This window comes from Papaver somniferum, chromosome 2, assembly GCF_003573695.1.
Source record: "Papaver somniferum cultivar HN1 chromosome 2, ASM357369v1, whole genome shotgun sequence".
In the NCBI taxonomy this organism is placed as follows: Eukaryota; Viridiplantae; Streptophyta; class Magnoliopsida; order Ranunculales; family Papaveraceae; genus Papaver; species Papaver somniferum.
Window position 1 is genome coordinate 148,907,475 of NC_039359.1, and position 22,117 is coordinate 148,929,591.

At 37.3% G+C, this 22,117-nt stretch overlaps 2 protein-coding genes and 1 long non-coding RNA gene across 14 annotated transcripts; all 3 read right to left on the reverse strand.

The window, feature by feature from the left end:
* Positions 1-1,813: 1,813 nt before the first annotated feature.
* LOC113354107 (omega-hydroxypalmitate O-feruloyl transferase-like) lies at positions 1,814-3,685 on the reverse strand. Its single transcript, XM_026597542.1, has 2 exons — positions 2,943-3,685; positions 1,814-2,847 (listed from the first exon to the last, which is right to left on the reverse strand). Exons 1-2 carry the CDS (start codon positions 3,381-3,383, stop codon positions 1,993-1,995), a joined length of 1,296 nt encoding a protein of 431 aa, XP_026453327.1. The 5' UTR covers positions 3,384-3,685; the 3' UTR covers positions 1,814-1,992.
* Positions 3,686-3,836: 151 nt separating this feature from the next.
* Positions 3,837-8,711, reverse strand: LOC113349412. Of its 12 annotated transcripts, XR_003360168.1 has the most exons (10): positions 8,584-8,711; positions 8,106-8,185; positions 7,560-7,669; positions 7,201-7,307; positions 6,956-7,087; positions 6,727-6,799; positions 5,994-6,047; positions 5,178-5,898; positions 4,997-5,095; positions 3,837-4,634 (listed from the first exon to the last, which is right to left on the reverse strand). It is a non-coding gene; the product is annotated as an uncharacterized LOC113349412 (long non-coding RNA). The 12 variants fall into 12 exon arrangements; XR_003360165.1 differs by lacking the exon at positions 7,560-7,669 and having other exon boundaries at positions 5,178-5,511; positions 5,603-5,898; positions 8,106-8,688; XR_003360163.1 differs by having other exon boundaries at positions 8,106-8,688.
* Positions 8,712-10,596: 1,885 nt separating this feature from the next.
* On the reverse strand, positions 10,597-11,643 carry LOC113352192 (salutaridinol 7-O-acetyltransferase-like). The gene has a single exon (XM_026596041.1). It carries the CDS (start codon positions 11,641-11,643, stop codon positions 10,597-10,599), a length of 1,047 nt encoding a protein of 348 aa, XP_026451826.1.
* Between the last annotated feature and the right edge of the window lie 10,474 nt (positions 11,644-22,117).

A 22,117-nucleotide genomic window follows, 5' to 3' on the forward strand; every position in this document is an offset into this window, starting at 1 on the left:
GGGTGGGGGGGAGGGGCAACCTCAAAACCTTACAGGGCTCGAAATGAAGAAAAAGACAGAACAGGCAGTGAACCATAAAAGGAAAGAAATCGTGGGTTTCTATGCACCACAACTTTCACCTACTATAAACATAACAACGCCGAAGAAGACTTTATGAACGTATGAATAAGATGTCGAATCTAAATTTGATTAGACAGACAGACAGTTAGTCACATCACATACGAATGAACCCAATTGGAGCTTACCTTGCGTAAAAGCAGAAAATTGGACTCTGCGAAAAAATCAAAAACAAAAGTCAAGATTTGTCCCACATTTTCTTGTTGAATATTGTGTGTACTTCTCCCACCGACATTAACTGCTAGATGAAAGATATTGAAAAAAAGTCGTACAAGAAGTAACGTCTAGATCCGCTGAAGGAACAGAACTCATTAAGCTCATGAAAGATATTCATGAGGACTTTTCAATTGGGAAGACCTAATGAGCGTGAATTTGGCTTTGAGTTGGAAGCCCACACATTGCTAACATGGTATCAGAGCTAGGTCCGTATGAGAGTGGAATGAGAAGTAAACTCAAAGGGCTGCCCGTCCACCCATATAGAGGTCCACGTTGTAATGGCTTAAGCTCTGCCCTACACGTGGAGGGGGAACATGTTGGAGAAACTATAAAAAGATAGTCCCAAATAGCTAACTCCTTAGCCTAGATTAATATATAAGGTGTGGAGCCATTCCATTCATTGCCAATTGGTTGAGTTGGAAGCCCACACACTTTAAACATAAAGTAAGCTGGATCTTTGTTGTTGGCATCTGACTTCCATTCTCTGTAAATACTTTGTACATATTTTTTTCTTTTTATATATCCTTCTTCTTTCAGAAAAAAAAAACAAACAAACCGTGGTTTCAGACCACGGAAAAACCGTGAAGGCACAGAATTGGTGTGGCCGGCGCTGCAGGGAGATATAGGGTCCCATTTATGTCGTGTCTGTGCGGTTTTCTAAGACCACGGTTCGCTAAGAATTTTTGTTAAGCATAATGAAGGAGATCAGAAAACCCAGTTGTAGAGTGGGTGGTCTCCATCATCTACTTACCTATAATGGCTAAAAATCTAGATATGAATAAAATTAAGTAAAAGAATTTAAGTCCGGGTCAGTTCCATAAAGATTGTCATTGGTATTATGAAGATTGGACAATGCCATTGCCACTGTAAGCCGGGGAGGTTGGACAGTGCCATGGCAACCATAATCTAGGGAAAACTATGAAGACTGGGAGGTGCTATGGCCTCTCAAAGATCGCTGGAGGCAACGCAGACTAGTGTTAATTAGGAGGCCCAAAGGGTTAGGTCACTACACTAAAAGAGCTGAGTAACGCTCATAGGAATTTAAAATAATGACTTCCTAAACTTTGTCTTTCTCCTTTCATACCATTATAACTTAACCATTACCTAATGATTCTCTTGAAAGCCTTTAATTAAGTAGGAAGGTGTTCTGAAAACAACTAAAACCAGGTTTGGAAACCTATACCATTATCATATGTAAACTTCACAAATCTCAGTCACATATATAGCTCATAATGATTTTAAAGAAGATGCCCATGGGACGTACTTTTAGAATGCGCTCAGCAACAATCAATGATCACCTGGCTCAGTCTAAAACTGAGTCTGGTGCGGGGGTATATAATTGGTGTGTCACCCATTGGTTTCACACAGCTACATATATCAAACACTGGTTATTATACAAAAAATCATAACTAAAACCCATTATAGCATGGGACGTTGTGCATAAATATAACTACATTCCAAATTACATCGATGCTCCATATTTATATTTAATACTGAATTACAGTTGACGAAATAAAAATACAACAAATAATAAAAGACACTCAAAAAGTAAAACTTAAGCAACAAAGGATATGCAGAATTCCATACTGTTAAGCTTAAAGATGCTCAAAACCACACGTCTAAACACACGAAAGTAGAACTCTAATCCTTTTCTTACCTCTAGATATCAATAAGTTCTTCGAAGATCTTCATTGCAGAAGCAGGCAAACCAAGAAACAAACTTATATCTCTCCGTTCTTTTCCATGAGGTAAGAACAAAACCATGTTTTTTGCCACATGCAAGGGGCCTGAGTAAATAGGTCCTCCCCAACCAAAATCTGCACTGTGGAATGCTAGCCTAGACCAAGCATTTAAGATAATGGTATATGTTAACGGTTTCCTTTCATGTTGTTCTTCAAAATAATCTATGCTTGATCTGATATAATCATCTGTAACCATCTTAATTTTTTCTTGAATTTTTTGTATCGTTGATGACAATGGGCTGTCTAGTATCTCCCTCGCGCTGGACTGGCAACTCATTAACATGGCTGCATTACCAAAGAATCCTTTTGGTAGTGGTGGGTCTAATTTAGACCGTCCATCAACCGTAAAGAGTACCCTTACTTGTTGATCAGGATGAAGTCTTAGTGATCTAGTTTGAGCTCTCCACATGAAAGCAGTGAGTGTTTCAAAAGTAGTACATATTTTCAGAACCTCATCTTCCATGGCTATTTTCTTCAGTTGTTCTAGCTTCTCCATGCGAAAAATGAAGGATTTTTTGACATGCATTTCTTCTTCCAAGAGAGCCATGGTGTCTGACCTGTCGATTATCTGTTCAAATGCATGGGCGAATTTTACATTAGGTGGGACTCGTGCTTTCAGTAAGGTTCGATCTAGGAATGGTGGGTTTGAGATCGGAAACCCTCTTGTAACTTCACCCCATGAATTCACAAACTCCATTGCGCAAATTCCATCAACAAGTATGTGATCCACGCTAAATCCCAAACAAAATCCTCCGCATTTGAATTTGGTCACCTTCAATAATATATAAGTCATACAAAGTAAAGAATAAGAAGTTCTACATATAATAGTGAGATATAAAATTCATGTACCTAATATGCAGTACTAACCTGAGCTACAAGTAGAGGAGGGTTTTGTACACCATTAATATCATAAACAAGTTTCTCGAGACCAACAGAATCAGGTTTCATCAAGTCATTGATGTCTTCCAATGTACAATCAGCCTTAGCCTCCACAAAGAGAGCACCTTCACCTGTGCAGTTGATAATAAACCTGTTTTTCTCATTCATTCCTACACGTCCGGCAAGAGGATAGTAGTAAACAAGAACTTTTGCTAACCCCTCTTTGATAGCTTTAGCAGCATCAAGTTCACTATTAAAAGTGTTGTTAAAACAATATATAGTATGAATCATAAACGGACCACCGTCGAGGTTAGACGAGAAATATTCACCCTCAGGTGTCTTCTCTGCTGGAAATACCGAAGTTGGTTCTCCTTCAATCATGACATTAAAATTTACGATAAGCCCATTCGAGTTGCTAGTCTCCTCCATTACAGAAACAATGAAATGTTGTTATTTGAATAGTTAAGTTCACCAGCTGATCAAATGTTAGTTGTTAGCGTTACTTATAGATCGATAAGCAGTGAGAGAAGCCGATCGAGAAAAAAGATAAGCAGTGAGAGAAAGATTAGAAAAGAGGATTAAAAGAGGGAGATATTAGTGTTATACTCGCAGTTCTCTTCTCTTCATTCGTTCACTAAACCTAACTAGGTTCAACTTAGGCAAACTTTATTATGTTAACGTGTTGACATAAAAGAGTAAACAACACCTTAACGAGGGTTAAAGTAAACAACATCAAAATAATTAAATTTTGGGACCAACCAATTTTAAACCTACTACGCACTGTGTACAATTAATTAAACTCTGATGAGAAGCTAGCAATACTACTATCAAACTTTTCATTGTCCGTTGAAAAGACCCCTAGTTTAGACGACCATGCATGCAATACACTAAGTTGCTCCCGAATCATGTCGTTTTCTAATACCTTCCTTCATTTATGAATGAAGACAATTGCAGCTTTTCTTGGGCAAATTTAGAGCCACAACCGGATTTAGGTTCGGGGTTTCTATCCATATCTATGAATAAAGATGTCGAATCCAAATTAATTTGTTGAACCTCTTAACAAGGAAATGTAGTCGGACACCCATACAATATGGTCACATCACTTTTGAACGAACCCAACTGCTACGGGGGGAAAAAAGAATGATTAGTTTTCATAGTGTAAAAGGGACTAAAAGCAGAAGATTGGACTGAGATGAAGAAACGAGGAAAAAAGACGGACACCGATATCATTAAACCCACATTTTCTTATCGCATAGAGTGTGTACTTATGGGCAAGTCCCACACCGACATTAACCGCTAGACGATTTATCTACCACAGGAAGAACATGATTTATTTCAGCTCATCTACAACTGAAAACGATTATTGGATGATTTAATCAGGAGGACTTTTTAAGTACAACTAGATTTTGTGCCCGTGCATCTCTTTTTCTCTCCATATTTTTCATTTTTTATTAGGTGTCGCGGGGCTTTGCCTCGCGCCGTTGCATTTTTGATTTGGGGTGCTCGTCTTCGCCTCGCCCCGTCATGTACCGATGCATTTTCGATTAGGTTCCAAACAGGTTTGCCACATCCTGTCGCGATGCATTTTGGATTTGGTGTGGCTCGGCTTCGCCTCGCCCAGAGTGAGGGGGGAGAAATTGTTTCTATAACTTGACTTAGCAAAGACCCTTTGTATGCAATCTGCACCATTAGCCATCTCCCAATTAAGCAAACATGGAATCATTAATACAAACCGACTTAACAGTTTCTCCCCGTTTTTCCAGCGATAATTATATGGTATTAAACATTAGGTCAGTGCAAGGAATAGCTTGACTGCAGTTTAGAACCACTGATGCTTGTGTAGCTAATGTTCCAGTGAGACGCTCGTATGTCACGTTCTTAATTTGAACAGCGGTTTTATGAAGAAAAGAGAGTCAGATAAGAATGATAAGAGTCACATTCTATTTGATTGCATTCTGCTGTGGTTATTGCATCTAATATGTAAACTTGACAACTTTCAATGGGCATGAAGAAACATTTCACTACTTGAGGCGGGAAGGTACCTGCTACTGCGCAGTAATATTGATCAATTATTATGGGTTGGAAGCAATATTAAAATTGAGATTCTTAAAGTAGAAATCCTTCGCATATCCGTTACTGTCCTGTGAAAAACAAAAACTACCATCAGTGACTTTACTCAACAAAATCATGGTTTTGATAATTCATGAAGTCTTGTGAACCTACTTGAGATGTCTTGATCCATATTCTGTTATCAGTACTATGAAAGTGGGAATTCGTATTAACATGACTCGGGGATTTAGATGGAAAGGTTTTTCTAACTATCCTAAATTAGATAGTTGTAGGATTTGATTCGTACTATTACAGCAAATGGGCAGAGCTTAAGCCACTGCAAAGACGCTTTCTTCAAATTCTGTAAACTGCTCACAAAAACTAACTTATTTCAAGACTCGAGATCGAGAGAATTAACAAATGGCCGTTGGCCTAGAGTCCACCGATGAGTGGACCGATCCAAAGATCAAGGATGACTACAATAACCAAGCAGTAAGATATTAGGTACCTGAACATAAACAGTAGACCATAAATGTGGATTGTCAGGCATTTCATCCCAAAAAAATAAGCAACTCTCTCTAGTTACAAACATTAACCACCTGTTTGAGGCTACATTTTTCTCTGGCTTCCATATTTCTCACACCAGCATCGTTGCATTTGATAACCTGAGGGTTTAGGATTCACTCTCAACCTCCCACCACGTTTGGAAATGTTGAAAGTGTCTCATAGAGATGCCGTCTGGGAATTGATATAGGGTATTTTGGAGAGCCACTGCAAGCTACAATCCTTTGGAAAGCTCTTCCCCAACCGAATATGTATGGATATTATCAAGAATAGGGATATGTATAGAGACATCACTAAATCTCCCGCTGATAAAGGGTATTGCGGAGAGCCACTGCAAGCGGAAAAGCAGAATTGTTATATTTAACAAAGTCAACCATAACTATCAAAATTCAAAAAAAGATTACCAACTTGTCTCACGCCACTAACCTTTTCTTGGGCATGTATGTGATGCCTGAGTGTGATATGGAGTGCTCACGGTACCTGTAAGTGAATATGAAACACATCAATAGCATAGACATCAGCATATCATTTAAATTACTAAAGCAAACCCACCATATCTATAACTCTAATAATATGACACGCACTAGAAGGCAAGTTCTTGCGGCGAGGCTTTTCATATTGCTTTTTTCATAAACATAACAGTCATAAACACTCATCTGGCAGACAATGACATTAAACTTTCAGGTCCTACAATTAGAAAAAGGTTAACCCAGTAAATAAAGGTTCTTAGTTTAGCTTTGTAATGACAAAGCCAGATTTAGATCACCCTCCAACCACAGGATACCATCCGCATGTAAATGCAGTTAGACCATTTCTTTCTCTCATCTAAATTAACCCACCCAAGAGGTTCTTCTTTTTCCATATTCATGAGTCATGACACCTTTTCTTAGTAAATGGGCACAAATCTTGACAAAATTCTTATTAAAAATAGGCGAAACACAATTCGTTCATAAGTAGCTTCACATCAGCAAGTGCATCACTCCCTGCCAATAGGCGGCTGCCCATTTTTGACCATGTATCAGATGGCTTAAAAATGAGCATTTGGTTTAAATAAGTATAAGCAAAGATGCAGTACTTGAATGGCTGTAGAAAACATTTCAGTAACCAAATGTATGATTGACACTGATATAAATATGGCCCGTAAAATCTTAGTTCTAACCTTCACGAACAGCTTATCCCAAAACGTGTGGGCTCCTCCAGTGACCTTTTACTTTAATGCTTTGAAGCCAGACCTGTGAAGGATTCCGCGAGAAAAACAATATGGATAAGAAGTTGCTCTCACATTTGTTTCTTTGGAAATTTCATAACAATAAAGTCTGTAGAATTTGAGATAGGTGAAGCTCATTTCTACGTTATAGACAATTATTTAATAAAGTGAGGTCATGTACCTTCTCAAAACATTAATCGCCTCATTTGCTCGCACAACACCCCAACAACTCCATCATACTTTCCATAGTAAGGAATAACATCAATGTGAGAACCTGTTTCCTTCAACTCATTTACTCAGGTTCACGGCCATCCTTGCAAAAATATTTGGATTACAGCTTTAAAAAAAAACTTACGTCGAGACAGAAAAAAAAACTTACGTCGACGAAAAGTAATTCTTAAGTGTTTGGTGGAGTGATTGGCTTACTTTTTTATTGTTTTTAATCAGACAGCCGGGAAGGGTGATCGGGCATCTTGGCCTTTTGATTGAAGGTAAAAATGCAATTTTTTGGAATGTGGGTAAATCCCTCTGCTCTGCAATTTTTAAATTAAGACAAAAATATCTAACATATGATAATTCGACTTCAAAGTACCATAGCAAACCGTAATCAGAATATTAAGAATCCGAGATCCAATAAGAATAACACAGTTGAAACCGTTTTGAAAACGGTGTTCTAATTCATCATGTGGCTAAGAATGAATTTATTAGATATAAACTCGATTAAGTTGTTTTGAAAATTTATCATATAAGTTATGCTAACAATATTAAAAGACCAATTAGCTCACATTGGATTCCAACTGAATCTTGGCTTGTCGAACTTTTGTGGTGCAGTCTATGATTATTGCTAAATGTCATCTCATAACAAGATTTGTCACCTAAAATTACAGAAGCAGACCTAAGAACAAAAAGAACAATTATGTAAGAAGATGTGCAGGTCTGTTAAACTAAGGCTTACTACAATACAGAATGCTTGTGGACATTGGAAATTTCTGCAAAAAGCTTGTAGTACCGTTCCATGAGGCCCCTTAAACCCTATCCACTCTTTGATAAAATAAATATATGTATGAAAACAAATCACAGGGTAAAAAAATCAATATATTTTACCATCCCTTGTACATAGAAAACATACTCCTACAGCATGCAGGTTCATATTTTTAACAATATTTTTTGCATATACTGTGGTTTTATTAGACAGCAGAATAGGAAGAGATAAAAAAATAATAAAAAAAACAAATCAAAATTGCCAAGAACCAATAACAAAGAGATTAGATTCTTAAAAACCCTTAGTTGACCATGAAAAGAAGAATAGTTGACAATAAAGAGATTTTTACCTGAACCAGTAACCCAATAAGGGAGATCAAATCCTGATTTCAAGATAATCTTAGGGTTTCTCAATTTCCATCAACCAATCCTACGAAACAGAAAACAACGTTGAACTTCAAAAATCAGAGAGATCCAAAACTGAACATAATTGGACCTAGCGTTTCTGGCATCCTTTTGACGCCTGTTATAATACAATTCTTATGAAACTTATGAAATAAAAAATCATAACCATGACTATGCTAAAAATCAAACAAACCCATATCTAAGAATTCAAAAAGGAAGTAACCCTTCAGACATCTTGTTTCTCACTCTCTCTTAATAAACCCTAAATTGCTTTCTTCTTCTCTGACCTAACCCAAAAAAAAACCTCTCTGTGAAGAATTCTGATTAATTTGACTGCACTTCTTGATTTTTGTCATGCCTGCACAAACACATATCTAAAAGCGCACAAATGGTTCATCATTGTTAGGATGACGAATTGTTTACCGCCGAATAATCACGGATCATCTGTTAAACCTCTCACAGAGAATGAAGGTGACGGGGAAGAGAGCCGCAGGTGGTGATGAATGTTAGAGGTTTTTTTTTTTTTTTTTTTTTGTGAGCGAAACAGAAAATTGGTTCTCAGGGTTTGGTATGTGTTTTTTTTTTATTTTATGCTTTGCGGGAGAAATTTGTGTGAGAATTCCTCTTTTTTCTCTTCTTGAGGAAAAGTGAAACCGAACAATTATGTGAGAGGGTGAGGGTCACCGTTCAACGTGAAGCCTAATGACCTTTCAAAGGAGTTAGATGACGGAGAAAAAAATCAGTTGGAAGGTACGTAGTCTCCTTCATCTGCTTGCATATGATGGCAGAAAAATAAAGTAAATAGTTTTAGGGTGCAAAGGTCCGTTCTATAAAAATTATATGGGACGAACTAATACGAAGACTGGATGGTGCCATGACCACCATTGGCTGGGGAGAACCATTATGAAAACTAGATGGTGCCATGGCCTCTCTAAGACTGTTGGAGACAACATAGACTAGTGTTAATTAGGAAGCTTAGATAGTTATAGGTTAGCACAATAAAAGAGCTGAGATATTTTTCATTTTCAACAAAACATGTAATGTTTAAGTAATGATTTTTGAAACCATAGGATCTGTTGGTCTTGTGATACCCTGTCCTGCTAGTTAGCTTTAGTTTTAGGCTGTTTTATGCTTTGGCTATACGTTTTAGTTGTGTTTGTATACATTTTAATTTAATTATCTGTGTTAAGGGGGAAAAAAATGACTTCCTGAATTTTACTTACTCTTTTCAGACTTTTAGTGAACGTGGTAGTACCAAAAATTACCTTTAGCATATTCTCGCTTTTGCGATACTGGCTCCAAATCCTCTGTCACCGGAATTTCTAGTGCCCATGTCGGAACTTCCAAGAGGAAGCCACCTGTCTCATTATTTAATTAAGGAATTTTAAAAATAATTTTTTTTTAATTAAATTATAAACTTAAGTTTATGATTTAATCGTATGCAAATCTTCCTTTAAGGTTTGCTGAAAAATTGATGTCCAACATAAGAATTGATGTTTGATCCTTAGAACTCCTAATTTTTAATTCCAATTAGTATCAAAATATCCCATTAAAACATTATAATTCTTTTTTAACAAATATCAAAATAGAATATATAAAGCCGGCTCTTTCACATCCATTTGAATGGCGAGGCCCAAAAATAGCACCCTACTAATCCTCAAGGAACGGATCCCATCTTTGTGCGAGGAAGCGGTTTGAAATGTTTTTTTTCAACGGTTCGTATAAATTATCGAAAGAATTAAAAGATCCAAGACATATGTAAAGATAAGGAAAATCCAAGATGATAAGATTTAAAACGTAAAACATGTTAAAGCCATCGGAATTAATCTGTATATGAATATAAAATCATGGTACCTTATTTGGATTGAAAAATAGAGAAGACAGAAAGAAGACGGAGACCATGGTTTATATCAGTAAATCCGAACTTTCGTAAATCAAATGATTTGAGAGAACATGTCTACCCAATTGAGATTGAACACAAAACTCGAGGAAATTTATTCCAAATGAGGCTCAATGTTGTTTCTATTAATGCTTCGGAAAGTTCCACCGTTATATTTGTACTTCCATAGTATATTACAAGAAATGAGGTGGCATGAAACTTGGAAGAGGAAACTCTTCCATCCTAAATCTTGCATGGTTGCATGCATATTTTAATTGACATGTTTGGTCGTGCCACAATTTAGTGTTACTTTATTGTTATTACTGATGTAATTTCTTGCTTCCTCATACTTGGAAGCTCAAAACCACCGGCAAAAAACCAAACACATTACAAACACTCCCTCCCAAGCAAGAATCCAACTAAAAAAAACATACAACAATAGTAGAAAACTTATTTAAATAAGAGCAACTTACCAACAAACAGACTTAAGCAAACACAAACATAACCATACATAAAGGGATCAGGATCAGAAAGGTCGAAACGCAAGAAATGAAATCTTAAGAAGCAAATGCAACAAGTTCCTCGTGACGTTCAAATTCAACCATGTCTTCCTCTTTCAACCTTACCCATGCTTCTATTCCATCCCCTGAACTTGCATCGGTAAACATAACACAATTTTTATAAAGTAGTTTAGAAATGCTAGCCCAACTGGGTTTTCCCCAACCAAAGTCTGCTTCATATATGGGGAACCTACACCAACTGCTGAACATTAAAATCGTCTTATGATCATCATTAAGTGTACCTCCTTCCTGCAACATCTGATGCATCTTTATATGATTGCATGAGATTGCAAAGTTGCTTTTCATGGCTTTCACGTGCTCATTGTCGACCAACTTTATGGAACCCCTAATCTTGGACACCAACTCTGGATAGTTTTGGCTTTGATCACGAATACCTTTCCCGTTGTTAAAATGATTACTACCAGTTAGGTTAAGGGGTATTTCTGCAATTGCAGTGTCAGTCATATTCCCGAAACTATTGGTCGGCAACGGTGGAATCGTCCTACTCCTCAAATTTATTGCAAATCCTGCTATGTACTGCACCTGCTTTGGAAGAGAAACCGCATTTACAGTACTGACAGGGCTGACAGCATCGTCTATTTGTTTTACTTTGAATCGATGATCCACATCCATGAAACACATCCATATAAGGGATGTTAACGCTTCAATACGTGACGGAAGCTGCTGCTTGTTATGCTCTTGCTTATCAACCTGATGATCTGATTCATTATTGGTGTTTAAGTGGATGCACTTTTTCTTAAGGTTAGCTATACTAGAATCCTTAAAAACAAATCTTTTAGTCACTATTTTAATTCGATCTGGTACAAGTTGGACTTCTGCAGCATCTTTTTCTTTTTGGTTGTCGAGACTTGTTGGTGGGAACATTGATGAAAATATGTAACAAGGCTTGTCAACCACTGCAACCTTTAGTTCATCGTCATGAGTGCCAAAGCCACCACGAGCTATAGCTGACCAATCATTCACAAAATTGAGGATAGAAGTCGCATCAACTATCTTGTGTGAGCCGGAGAGACAGATAACCATTCCACCACAATCGAAGACATTGACTTGGATTTTTAAGAGAGCTTTGGAGTTCGAGTGTATTCCCCTTGCCTAAATGCTGACCCAGTCCCTCCATAAGGCTCATAAGGTAGGAATGGTTCCATAACCTCAATATCGGAATTGGCGAGTTGTATAATTTGAGAGACTGCTATACCGACCACTCTGGCCTCGATATAGTCCACACCCTCGTCATTACACTCAACAGATTTCTCATCTTTTATCCTTCCAGCCAATGGGTAGTATCTGGTTAATGTCTCGGCTAAGGATTTCTTGAGAACATCACAGCGATGACGAGATGATGCTGAGAAGATCATTTTCTTATCTTCCTCATCATCGCCAAGGCTGCTAGCATTACTATCCAAACTTGGATAGTAAAGGATGTGATCCATATAGAATGCAGGGATAAGCTGATCTAAATTGGATAAATTGTGAGTTTTGACGTTACTGGGAGTCGGAAATGAGGGTTTAATGGACTCTTTTGATAGTATTTCAATCTTCATGGTATTGTTGGGTGCAATAATCAAAAACAAGGAAAAAATCAAATAAGCAAAAGTTATTAATACTTAGCTCCTTTATAATGGAAGTGATCGATTTGACGAAACGGCCGAGCTCCCCAAATCTCCGCAACAGCAACAAGGCAAAACTTTGGAAAAAACAGAGTGAGTCACGTGTTCAGTACGTTGCCCTTAAGACATTAGCGCCCGGCTACACTCAAGAGTGATGTTATAGCCCTCACAGGACGGATATCTCCAGGATAAAACACCCTACTACACTTACTACTAGCATATGTAGTAGATGCTCAACTTGAGCTTGGAAACTCCGAAAAAACGGTAAGGAAAATCGCGAACTCTTAAAAAACGCTATAAAATATTTTCCCTTAGGGGTCCCTCTAAAATGTAGAGCAACCCCTTTCCCATAGATTTTACAAAAGTAGTGAATTTCTTTATATAATGGAATAAAACAATTTAAGAAGAAAAACTTCCCGATGTGGGACTAAAAGGTTTATATAGTTTCTTAAAACTACTAAAAATTGGAAACTCCACGATGTGGGACTAAAAAGTTTCATTCACAAAATAAAACAATAAATTATAATTTTTTATTAAAACTTTAAAAAATTATAATTATAACTAGTGAACCCACAGTAATACCAAAACCATCAAAACGAAAATCACATAAAAGCGCAAGAAATACCATTTTAGGCAGAGGTGTCCATGAGGTCTTGAACCTTTGCTTAGTGAGATATTACCGGAATTACTTGCTAGAGACAGTGAGCTATGTCTTGAACTGCTAGCATTTGATGTAATTCGTGATAACAACCACGGGTGATATCTCCAAGATTACTGCCAAGCTCGTGCCGTTTTGTCCAATTTGGCCATGGACATATCCTGTTTCTCAGAATGCTATAGAGAATCAAATCTCATATTCTCATAGGAAGCGGCCCATTTCCTCATTCAGATAGGTGAGTTTCCATAAAGAGTGTTACTGCTACACCCCACTTCAATCTTAAATTGAAACTATAGAACTCATTAAGACTTTTTAAAAGTCATCCTTCACATGCAGTCACACTATCACGTCTACACCATAGGGAAGGGACAGAGAATAAAATTCTCTGATAGTGTTTATCTTTACCCACAAATTAGTTGTCTCTTTCGGAACCTTGATCTTGGTATCTCCAGTCAGCAAGGTTGAGTATCCTTCATGGCAAGTTTAATTTATGAGCTTAAGCCCCTTCCCCCTCGATGCATTTCTAACTATCTCTTGGGATAAACCTTTCGTCAAAGATTGCGCGATATTCTCCTTGGACTTTATCCAATCAATGGAAATAACGCCGATTGAGATTAGTTATTTTCAGCTTTAGCTATTATATCTTGGCTAACACAATGTATAGATATAGTTGGCACAGGCCTATGTCAGAGAGGAATCTCTTCTAAAAAGCATCTTAGGCACTCCCCCCCCCCCTCTCGTGCTTTATCTAAATCAATACTCTCAGATAACATAATGAATTGAGCAATATATGTTTGTTTGTAAATCTTCCAAAAACAAACCCTGATGCTAGAGTGAAACATATCCACTCGTAGACTTAGACTCCTCTGAGTCAACTATCCAGTTTACATCACAAAGTCCCTCAAGGACAGCAAGATACCTTTGATAAATCAAATAAACGGTAATAGAGTATTTTAGGTACCATAATACTCTACTCAGTGCATCTGAATGCTATTGCTCTGGACTACAATTATATCTACTTAACTTACTCACAATATAGGCAATGTCTGGACTCTTAAAGTTCATTAAATTCATCAGACATCCTATGACTCTTGAGTATTCAAGTTAAGATACTCCATTACCCTTTTTTCTTGAGTCTACAAGAATAATCGTACGGAGTACAATCAGGCTTACAATCACACTGATTGTATCTCTTAAGCACAAGTTCAAAATAATGAGAATGACAAAGACTACATATGTTAGATTATCTTCTAATCCTCATCCCTAAGATTACATCAACAGGGCCTAAGTCTTTCAAGTCAACGTTCTCATTCAGCGCATGTTTTTAGTGGAATTAATCATATCTATGTTTGTATAAAGTATAAGCATATCATCAACATACAAGCATACAATCACACAAGTATCCTTTACAAGTTACTTGTAAATATACTTGTCAGATTCATTAACTTAAATCCACTACACATTATCATATGATCAAATTTTCCATGTCACTGTTTACGTGCTTATTTTATAAACCATACAAAATTTTGTTCAACTTACAAACTTTGTCATCATAACCTTTCGCTACAAAGTCCTCAGGTTGGTCTATGTAAATTTCTTTTTCTAATTCACGATTTTAGAAAAGCTGTCTTAATATCCATCTGATGTATCTCTAATTTGTTTATGACAACAATAACAATTAGCATCTCAACGGAAGTAAATCTCGTCACATGTTAATAAGAATCAAGGAAATATACACCTTCTTTTAGTTTATAGCCTTTAGCTACCAACTTAGCCTAATATTTTTCTACAGTTACATATACCTAACGTTTCCTCTTAAAGACTCATTTACATCTCATGGTCTTATTCTCTGGAGGTAAACTATAAACCTCCTAAGTCAGGTTCCGACGGACTGAGTCCATTTCACTAAATGAAGCTTCTTACCAGAATGGGGTTTCAGTAGATATCAAGGCTTCTTTACCAGTCCAGGGCTTAGACTAAGCTAGGCATGTTATGAAGTAGGCTTCATAAGAAGTCTCAAGTCTAATTGTTTTACTTCTCTTAGGCTCAACCTTAACTTTATCTTCCTTTAAGATAAGTTCTGACTATTTGAAAATAAATCTAGGGGATCAACAACACATCTCTAATGAGGTACATGTTTAAGAATAAACATGTTCAAAGAACTCAGCATCCCTAGATTATGTAATAGTATTCACAACAAAGTCAGAAAAAATCACACCAAAGTCTGGAAAATAAGAACACACAACCAAAAATCTATATGTAGAAGTATACTCATCATACCTTATATGAAGACACAATCAACATTTTTGGTTTCTATCTACTTCTTTTAGGAAGACGAATGGCAAACTTAGTCAAACACCCCCACACTTCGACGCATTCATAAAAAGGTCATCCACCTATCCATAAATCATATGGAGTTTTATCTGATCCTTAAGGGTACTCTATTCAAGATATACTAGTTAACATGACTCCCCCCCCACAAGGACGCAGGTAATCCTGAACTAATCAACATGACAATTATCATCTTCTTAAGGATACAATTGTTATTTTCAAGGCTTCTAATTGGTTTTGAACTTCAAGTTTATACATCTTAAGGCTTCTAAGGAATCATCCTTATCCCTAATCAAGGATACAAGACAGTACCTCGTACAATCATCTACGGAAGTTATAAATCATCTTTTACCACAGTGATTTTGGGTTGAACTCATGTCATCTAGGCCTAACTGAATTGATTCTAAAGGCTTAGAATTACTCTGAACATTTGTGCTAAAAGGTTTTAAAGCATATTTGGGTACGCAGCCTATGCTATCCAGTTAAGCATTGACTTATAAGTTTACGGTTACAAGCTTACCACATAAAACAATCAATCACATAAAGAAAGCACAAGAATCAACTATGTTCACATCATCAGATTTTTCCGTTAAGCTTATATAGACCCAAAGTCCTATAACTCTTGCTTAAAAAGTAACTTCCTTGTTACAACAAGTTTTCCAGATTCAATTAAGATCTTAAATCTTTTTCCATCTACAATAGAACAAGATACAAGATTCTTGCATATGCTTGGAACATGAAAACTTCATTCAATGTGAGAGTATTACAGATATGAGCTTCTGCTCGACCTTTTCCTTTTATGCAACCTCTATTGCAGATGAGTTACTCAAAAAGAGTTTCTCGACATCCCCTATCCTCTGATAGGAGGTGAACAGGTCTCTGTTTCAACAAACATTCTTGGTGGCTCCAGAGTCCACCTTCTGGTCTCTCACATTGGTTGTTAAAATAACTTCCGACATCATGTCAATAAACTCGTTCTAATTTGTTTCAACTAAATTAGCATTAAATTTCTACTTATTAAGGTTTTATGTTGTCTACACTTTACTACCGTATGGCCCGGAATTTTACAAACATAACAATCACCCTTAATTAAAGTAACACCAGATTCAGTTTTACGAAACATACCTTTCTTATGAAGACTACGGTTAGAGTTGTGTTTGATATTCCCGCCTTTGTCAGCTTTGGAAGACTTGTGTTCATCCACATGCGCCTGGTAGCCATGTTCCTTTTCAATTTCATGTCACAATCTTCGTTTATACTCTGACCACGGAGACGGTAATTTCCCAATCACCTGATACACCACATCTCACAAACCTTAGTTCCGAAACGGAAGATAAAATATGAGTTTTGAAGATAATATCTAGATTTACAAACTTCGTTTGAACCACCATATCAAAAAACTCATGATTACCCCATAAAAAATACTTTAGTTAACAACAAAAGTTTGCCCGTCAGAATTTTTCAGGAACATTTGTCTGTTTTGTAAAATATCAAACAAATACTTTTACAACTCCAAAAATTCTGAAATTTTACGTGGGTAACTATCAGGATGTCTACTACGTTGTGTCAAAAGGGTTCATCGAAATTCCTTCTAGGTTAAGAGATAATCTCGAAATTCTACAGCTGACCAAAAAATTATTTTTGTTTTTCACTCCACAATTAACATCCATGATTCACAAACCAACCAACCATTTTCGATTATTACAAATTATAATGTCTTAAGATTGTTGGGTGCAATAATCAAAAACAAGGAAAAAATCAAATAAGTAAAAGTTATTGATACTTAGCTCCTTTATAATGGAAGTGATCGATTTGACGAAACGGCCGAGCTCCCCAAATCTCCGCAACAGCAACAAGGCAAAACTTTGGAAAAAACAGAGTGAGTCACGTGTTCAACACGTTGCCCTTAAGACATTAGCGCCCGGATACACTCAAGAGTGATGATATAGCCCTCACATGACGGATATCTCCAGGATAAAACACCTTACTACACCTACTACTAACATATGTAGTAGATGCTCAACTTGAGCTTGGCAACTCCGAAAAACCGTTAAGAAAAATCGCGAACTCTTAAAAAACGCTATAAAATATTTTCCCTTAGGGGTCCCTCTAAAATATAGAGCAACCCCTTTCCCATAGATTTTACAAAAATAGTGAATTTTTTTATATAATGGAATGAAACAATTTAAGAAGAAAAACTCCCCGATATGGGACTAAAAGGTTTATATAGTTTCTTAAAACTATTAAAAATTGGAAACTCCACGATGTGGGACTAAAAAGTTTCATTCACAAAATAAAACAGTAAAATATAATTTTTTATTAAAACTTTAAAAAATTATTTTTCTATTAATCGTTTTGCAGCAGGTATCACTCATGTTGTGTAAAGTTTTTTGCACTCGGAGAAACCTAAATTTGACGGTGAAGAAAAGATGATGAAGGAAATGCAGTGTTTTCGGGATATATTATTCTAGTTTGAACATCTCAAATAAACTAAGTGGACCACAGATTAGTTGGCTAAAACTTGGAAACCACTTAACACAGTGAACTTGATTTTACGGCACCTTATTTAATAATGTTTGGACTTTGGCGTCTAACTAATACATTTCCAAGACTTTGGCATGGCATTGTATCCAGAAGAGGCCCATACATATTAATACTGGTGGTTGAAGAGGGTGGGGACAAACATGCACGTTAATATGCTTCGACTCCCTAGCTACAATTAAACTCGAGGGACAAATGGTGGGTCATGGACTCATGGATGGCAGATTATGTATGGTTGTGAGAGAAAAATGGTAAAATGGCACTATCTTAATCGCCATCAATCAATGCAGCTAAAAGTAGAAACGAAGATTGTGTTAAAAAATTTGCCCAATCTACGCTACCACACTTAAGGCCGTTTGACTTAAGGCCCTTTGACTTTTCGACCTAGCTACGTCCTTAGCCTGCATCAGGTTTTACCGGTCTAAGACGTAACCAAAATAAGATATACTGAGAATATTTTTTTTTTCTTTTTCTCGATAATGACAAAATTGTATCGATAAAAACAAATATACAACCCAAATCTCTAAGAGACTAAGATACTGAATCTAAATAAAAGATGCACCCAGAAGCACGAAAACAAAAATTACAAAAATCAGTGAGGATCAAAAAAAATTATGGCCCCAGTTTACTGCCCCTTCCTGAAATGCAATACAGACGGGTGAATGGAGTCCCAATGACTGAATTTTTATCTCTGATACGATAGCATGCAAAAGAGTCATGCAGTAGTTGGTAAATATTTTGAGGATGTAGTGGTGAAATATCGCACAGAACAAAACCACAATTTCGCTTCAGCTAAGACAACCACCAACACGAAGAAGAAAGAAATTAGGTGAAGAGTAATCACGCGATAAAGAGAAAGAAGCACGAAGAGCAACCACGCGACAAGCACAACACGACATCTATCAAGAAGAGCACGAAGTGGTAACGCGAGAGACAGTGACATCTCCCCAAATCCTGGCGAATAAGAAAAACTAAAATAAGATCAGCTAACAGAGATCTTGCATGTGATCCTCAATTGTCTTCTACTGATATATTTGCCTATATAAGGATTCAAATGATAAAGAGAGAAAAAGAGGTGCGGTTAAATTCAGTCAAATGAGAGAGCTAAGAAACACTCATAGAGAAAAGAGAGAAGCTTTACTCCAAGCTCCATTTTTTCCGTTAATGTATATCAAATACCTTTGTAATCGTTGTAAGAATAATATACATTCAATACAAAGTATTTGAGAAAGACCATATTAGTGTCAAGTGGTGTATAATATCATTAATATTTAAGTTGATTCTCATGACTTAGGCTTTGTGTTATTATCATTTCATTAGGTGTAATTGTGGGATTTTCGGCAACTACATTTTGGCGCTAGAAACAAGGAGGATTTATCCTCACCTGCTAGTATTCATCTAGAAATCATCATTTATCTAATTTCGTTTGTTATTCCTACCACCACCATTTCCTATTAGTCATAAAGACTTCGTTTATTCATCATTTGAAGTCATCATTTCTTCAAAAATCTACCTTCCTACTCTATCCCACCCCTCTACTGTAATATCACTGTGATTTTGCAAAACCTCCAATCTCTCTATCGTAAAGCTGTAGTAAACACAATTTCCTTGTCTCGACTCCAAAAAATCTCTAAAGACTACTCACCCCCTCAAACACTGCACCCCAAACTTCCCAAACATCGAAGATCCTAGCCATGCAAAGAGATAGCTCTAACAAAGGAAAATAACTGGCAGCTGTCATGGAAAACCCACAATATTGGACGGAATGGGTCAGTCCGTATGATCGAGAAAGGCCAATTCTAGATAACCACTTCTACCATCAAAATAAGAATGAAGAGATTCTCTCCCTCCAGCGCGATTATGTGGCAAAGTTCCCACAATGGAACGAAACAGAGAATATGCTGATAAAAGAACGAATCAATATCGCTCAAGAGCATGGGCGACTGATGATAGAAAATCAGAACCTAAAAAGAAAGGTGCGAGAGTATGAATTGGAAATAGAGTACAGCGAAAGCTACAAAATATCCTGTAGAGAAAGATTCATTTAAAAGGAAGAAAGTTCGAGGAAAATGAACGAACAACTGTGGAACGAAGTGTACCACCATGAGCGAAAGGGATTAAAGGTGAGCAGAAGAGCACTGTATCAGAATGAACAAGAGGAAACACGGGAGTCACATCGGAACCATCACGAGGAGAAACTAAGGAACCAGAAATATGCAACAAACCACATCCATAGTAAGGAAGATCGAAGAATCACACAACGGAATACCAAGGCGAATCCACAAGGACGACAATCAAATTCATACCCAAATCTGAAAAGTAAGGGAAGAAGAGAAGAAAAAATTGCCTATTGCACCTCGCTCATTAGGAAAAAGCTATATGAAAAGGAACAACACCCGAAATGCATAAATGAAATCAAACCATGTATCAAACTTAAAGAAACTTGAACATGAAGCGAAGTTATTTCTATAAGCGAGCAAACATAGGCAAAACAAAGTCTCCGCGATAAAGTTATAAAGTTTCTCGTAAGACCTCAATAGGGGGAAGCAAGTTACTATTATAAAACCTCTAACTAGGGAGGCTGGGAATACGATTGTGGCGTGTCAACTTAGTTCGCGTGATCGTGTGACGGTGTTTTAGCATGATGACGTAAGAGGCCACCATAATCCCTAACGCGTGTCACAATTGGGGCATTCTGGAGAAGTCACTTATTGGGGTGAAATGCCTCTGCGCTGGAGGCCACGGAGAACGAACCACTCAGCGAAAAGTTCTCCGGTAAGGGGTGTCGAAACATAGCCAATGGAGATAGTAGATGGCCTGGGATGGTTCTGCACTTGGTCCACAGAAACCCCACTTAGGGTGTGATCTCGGGCCCAGAGCCACATAGGCGAAAGGCAAGAGGTCATGACAACACTGGTCGTTGCATAACTGGATGAGAGGAGACCAACTGAAATGGTTAGGGGTAACTTACTTGAAGGGGCGATTCAGGGGGAATATAAATGGAAGGCACCCTCCACTAGGTTGCTGATTGTGTCAAAGACAACAATGTATTGGGGCTTATTACTCACGGGAGTATCTAAGGCCTGGTATATTGTCGCACATACAACCTGATAAGGTCAAAATACTAACACAGTTAAGGCGAGATCGATGGCCAATGACTCGCAAGCGCACATAGAACTGAGATTTTGTCGCCCAATGTCGAAGAACCAACCCAAGGAGACCATAAGTCCTTTAAGTTCTCTATGTGGGGAGGAAATAAGACCTTAATTAGGAGGAAAATAAGACATACGAGCTCGTGCGAATATCAGAAGTGTGATAGACACAGAAGCATAGAAGGTCACGATGAGGCACGAAGGAAACACATTCCCCTCGATCTAAGTATTACACAATTTACAAGTTCAAATATTCTAGTGAAGCACCTTGAAAGATATGTAGGACGACATGCTTATCCCAATATTATGTAGCATAAACAATAAGGCCCTGGTTCGTGCGCACATATCAAACCCCTAATATGCGATACGTCTCACACACACGGGTCGCAGAATAGATGATTAACATGCAATTAGTCTTTGTTTTTGGCATTTATTGATATTCCCAAAAATTTGAATCCATTACTCGCATGATAATACCCTATCATCTTAGAAACCATGATATCGCTCGCACAAAACAACATAAGCATAACAAGATAGTGGGAAGCAGAGGAAATCATGCGAAAGACTAGAAATCTCATATGCTCCCCACCCCCTTAGTCAGACACAAATAACACACACAACAAATAAATAACTTTCATTTCCGAATATCTGTTTATTTTTCAAAACATTGAGTGCAGAAACATAGCACAGCTGCGAAGTAATAATGGAAGACATACATGAATTATACAACGAAAAAAGATTTACAAAAAATGCATAACTAAATCCCCTTCCCGCGAACATTCGCCTAACCCCTCTCGTTGCAAAAAGTACTAACAGCTACCAGCACCGCGTCAAGCCGTGAGTGGAATCAACACATGATCACAAACAACAAAGTAACCAGCGTCGCAAGGTGACTCCAAACTAAAACGCACGTAGTGGCGAAGCAGACCCCTCTGACAGGATCGGTAGATATCCCTTTCTGAAGAGTGATCCTTCCAACAGGAACGGTGGATCATTCTTTCTGAATGCTGACCCAAGGACAAAATTGGATGCCATCCTCTTCTCGGTTAACTCATAAACAAAGTTTCTCTAGGAATAGACAATTTCATTTTGTAACTTTTGTTTCTTTCTTAATCAAGCCAAGGTGATGAGTCTGGTAAAAATTAGTGTAGACCTATGAATAGTCATGCAAGAGTGAGTGAATTATTAAGTGTGGGACAAAGTGATTA

What these genes read in the sequence shown, in the direction of transcription:
- LOC113352192 (XM_026596041.1), bottom strand. Translation starts at nt 11,643, where the DNA reads ATGGTTATCTGTCTCTCCGGCTCACACAAGATAGTTGATGCGACTTCT.
- LOC113354107 (XM_026597542.1), bottom strand. Translation starts at nt 3,383, where the DNA reads ATGGAGGAGACTAGCAACTCGAATGGGCTTATCGTAAATTTTAATGTC. An exon ending in CTCCTCTACTTGTAGCTCAG is followed by an intron (nt 2,848 to 2,942) that starts GTTAGTACTGCA and finishes ATATTATTGAAG; the next exon opens with GTGACCAAATTCAAATGCGG.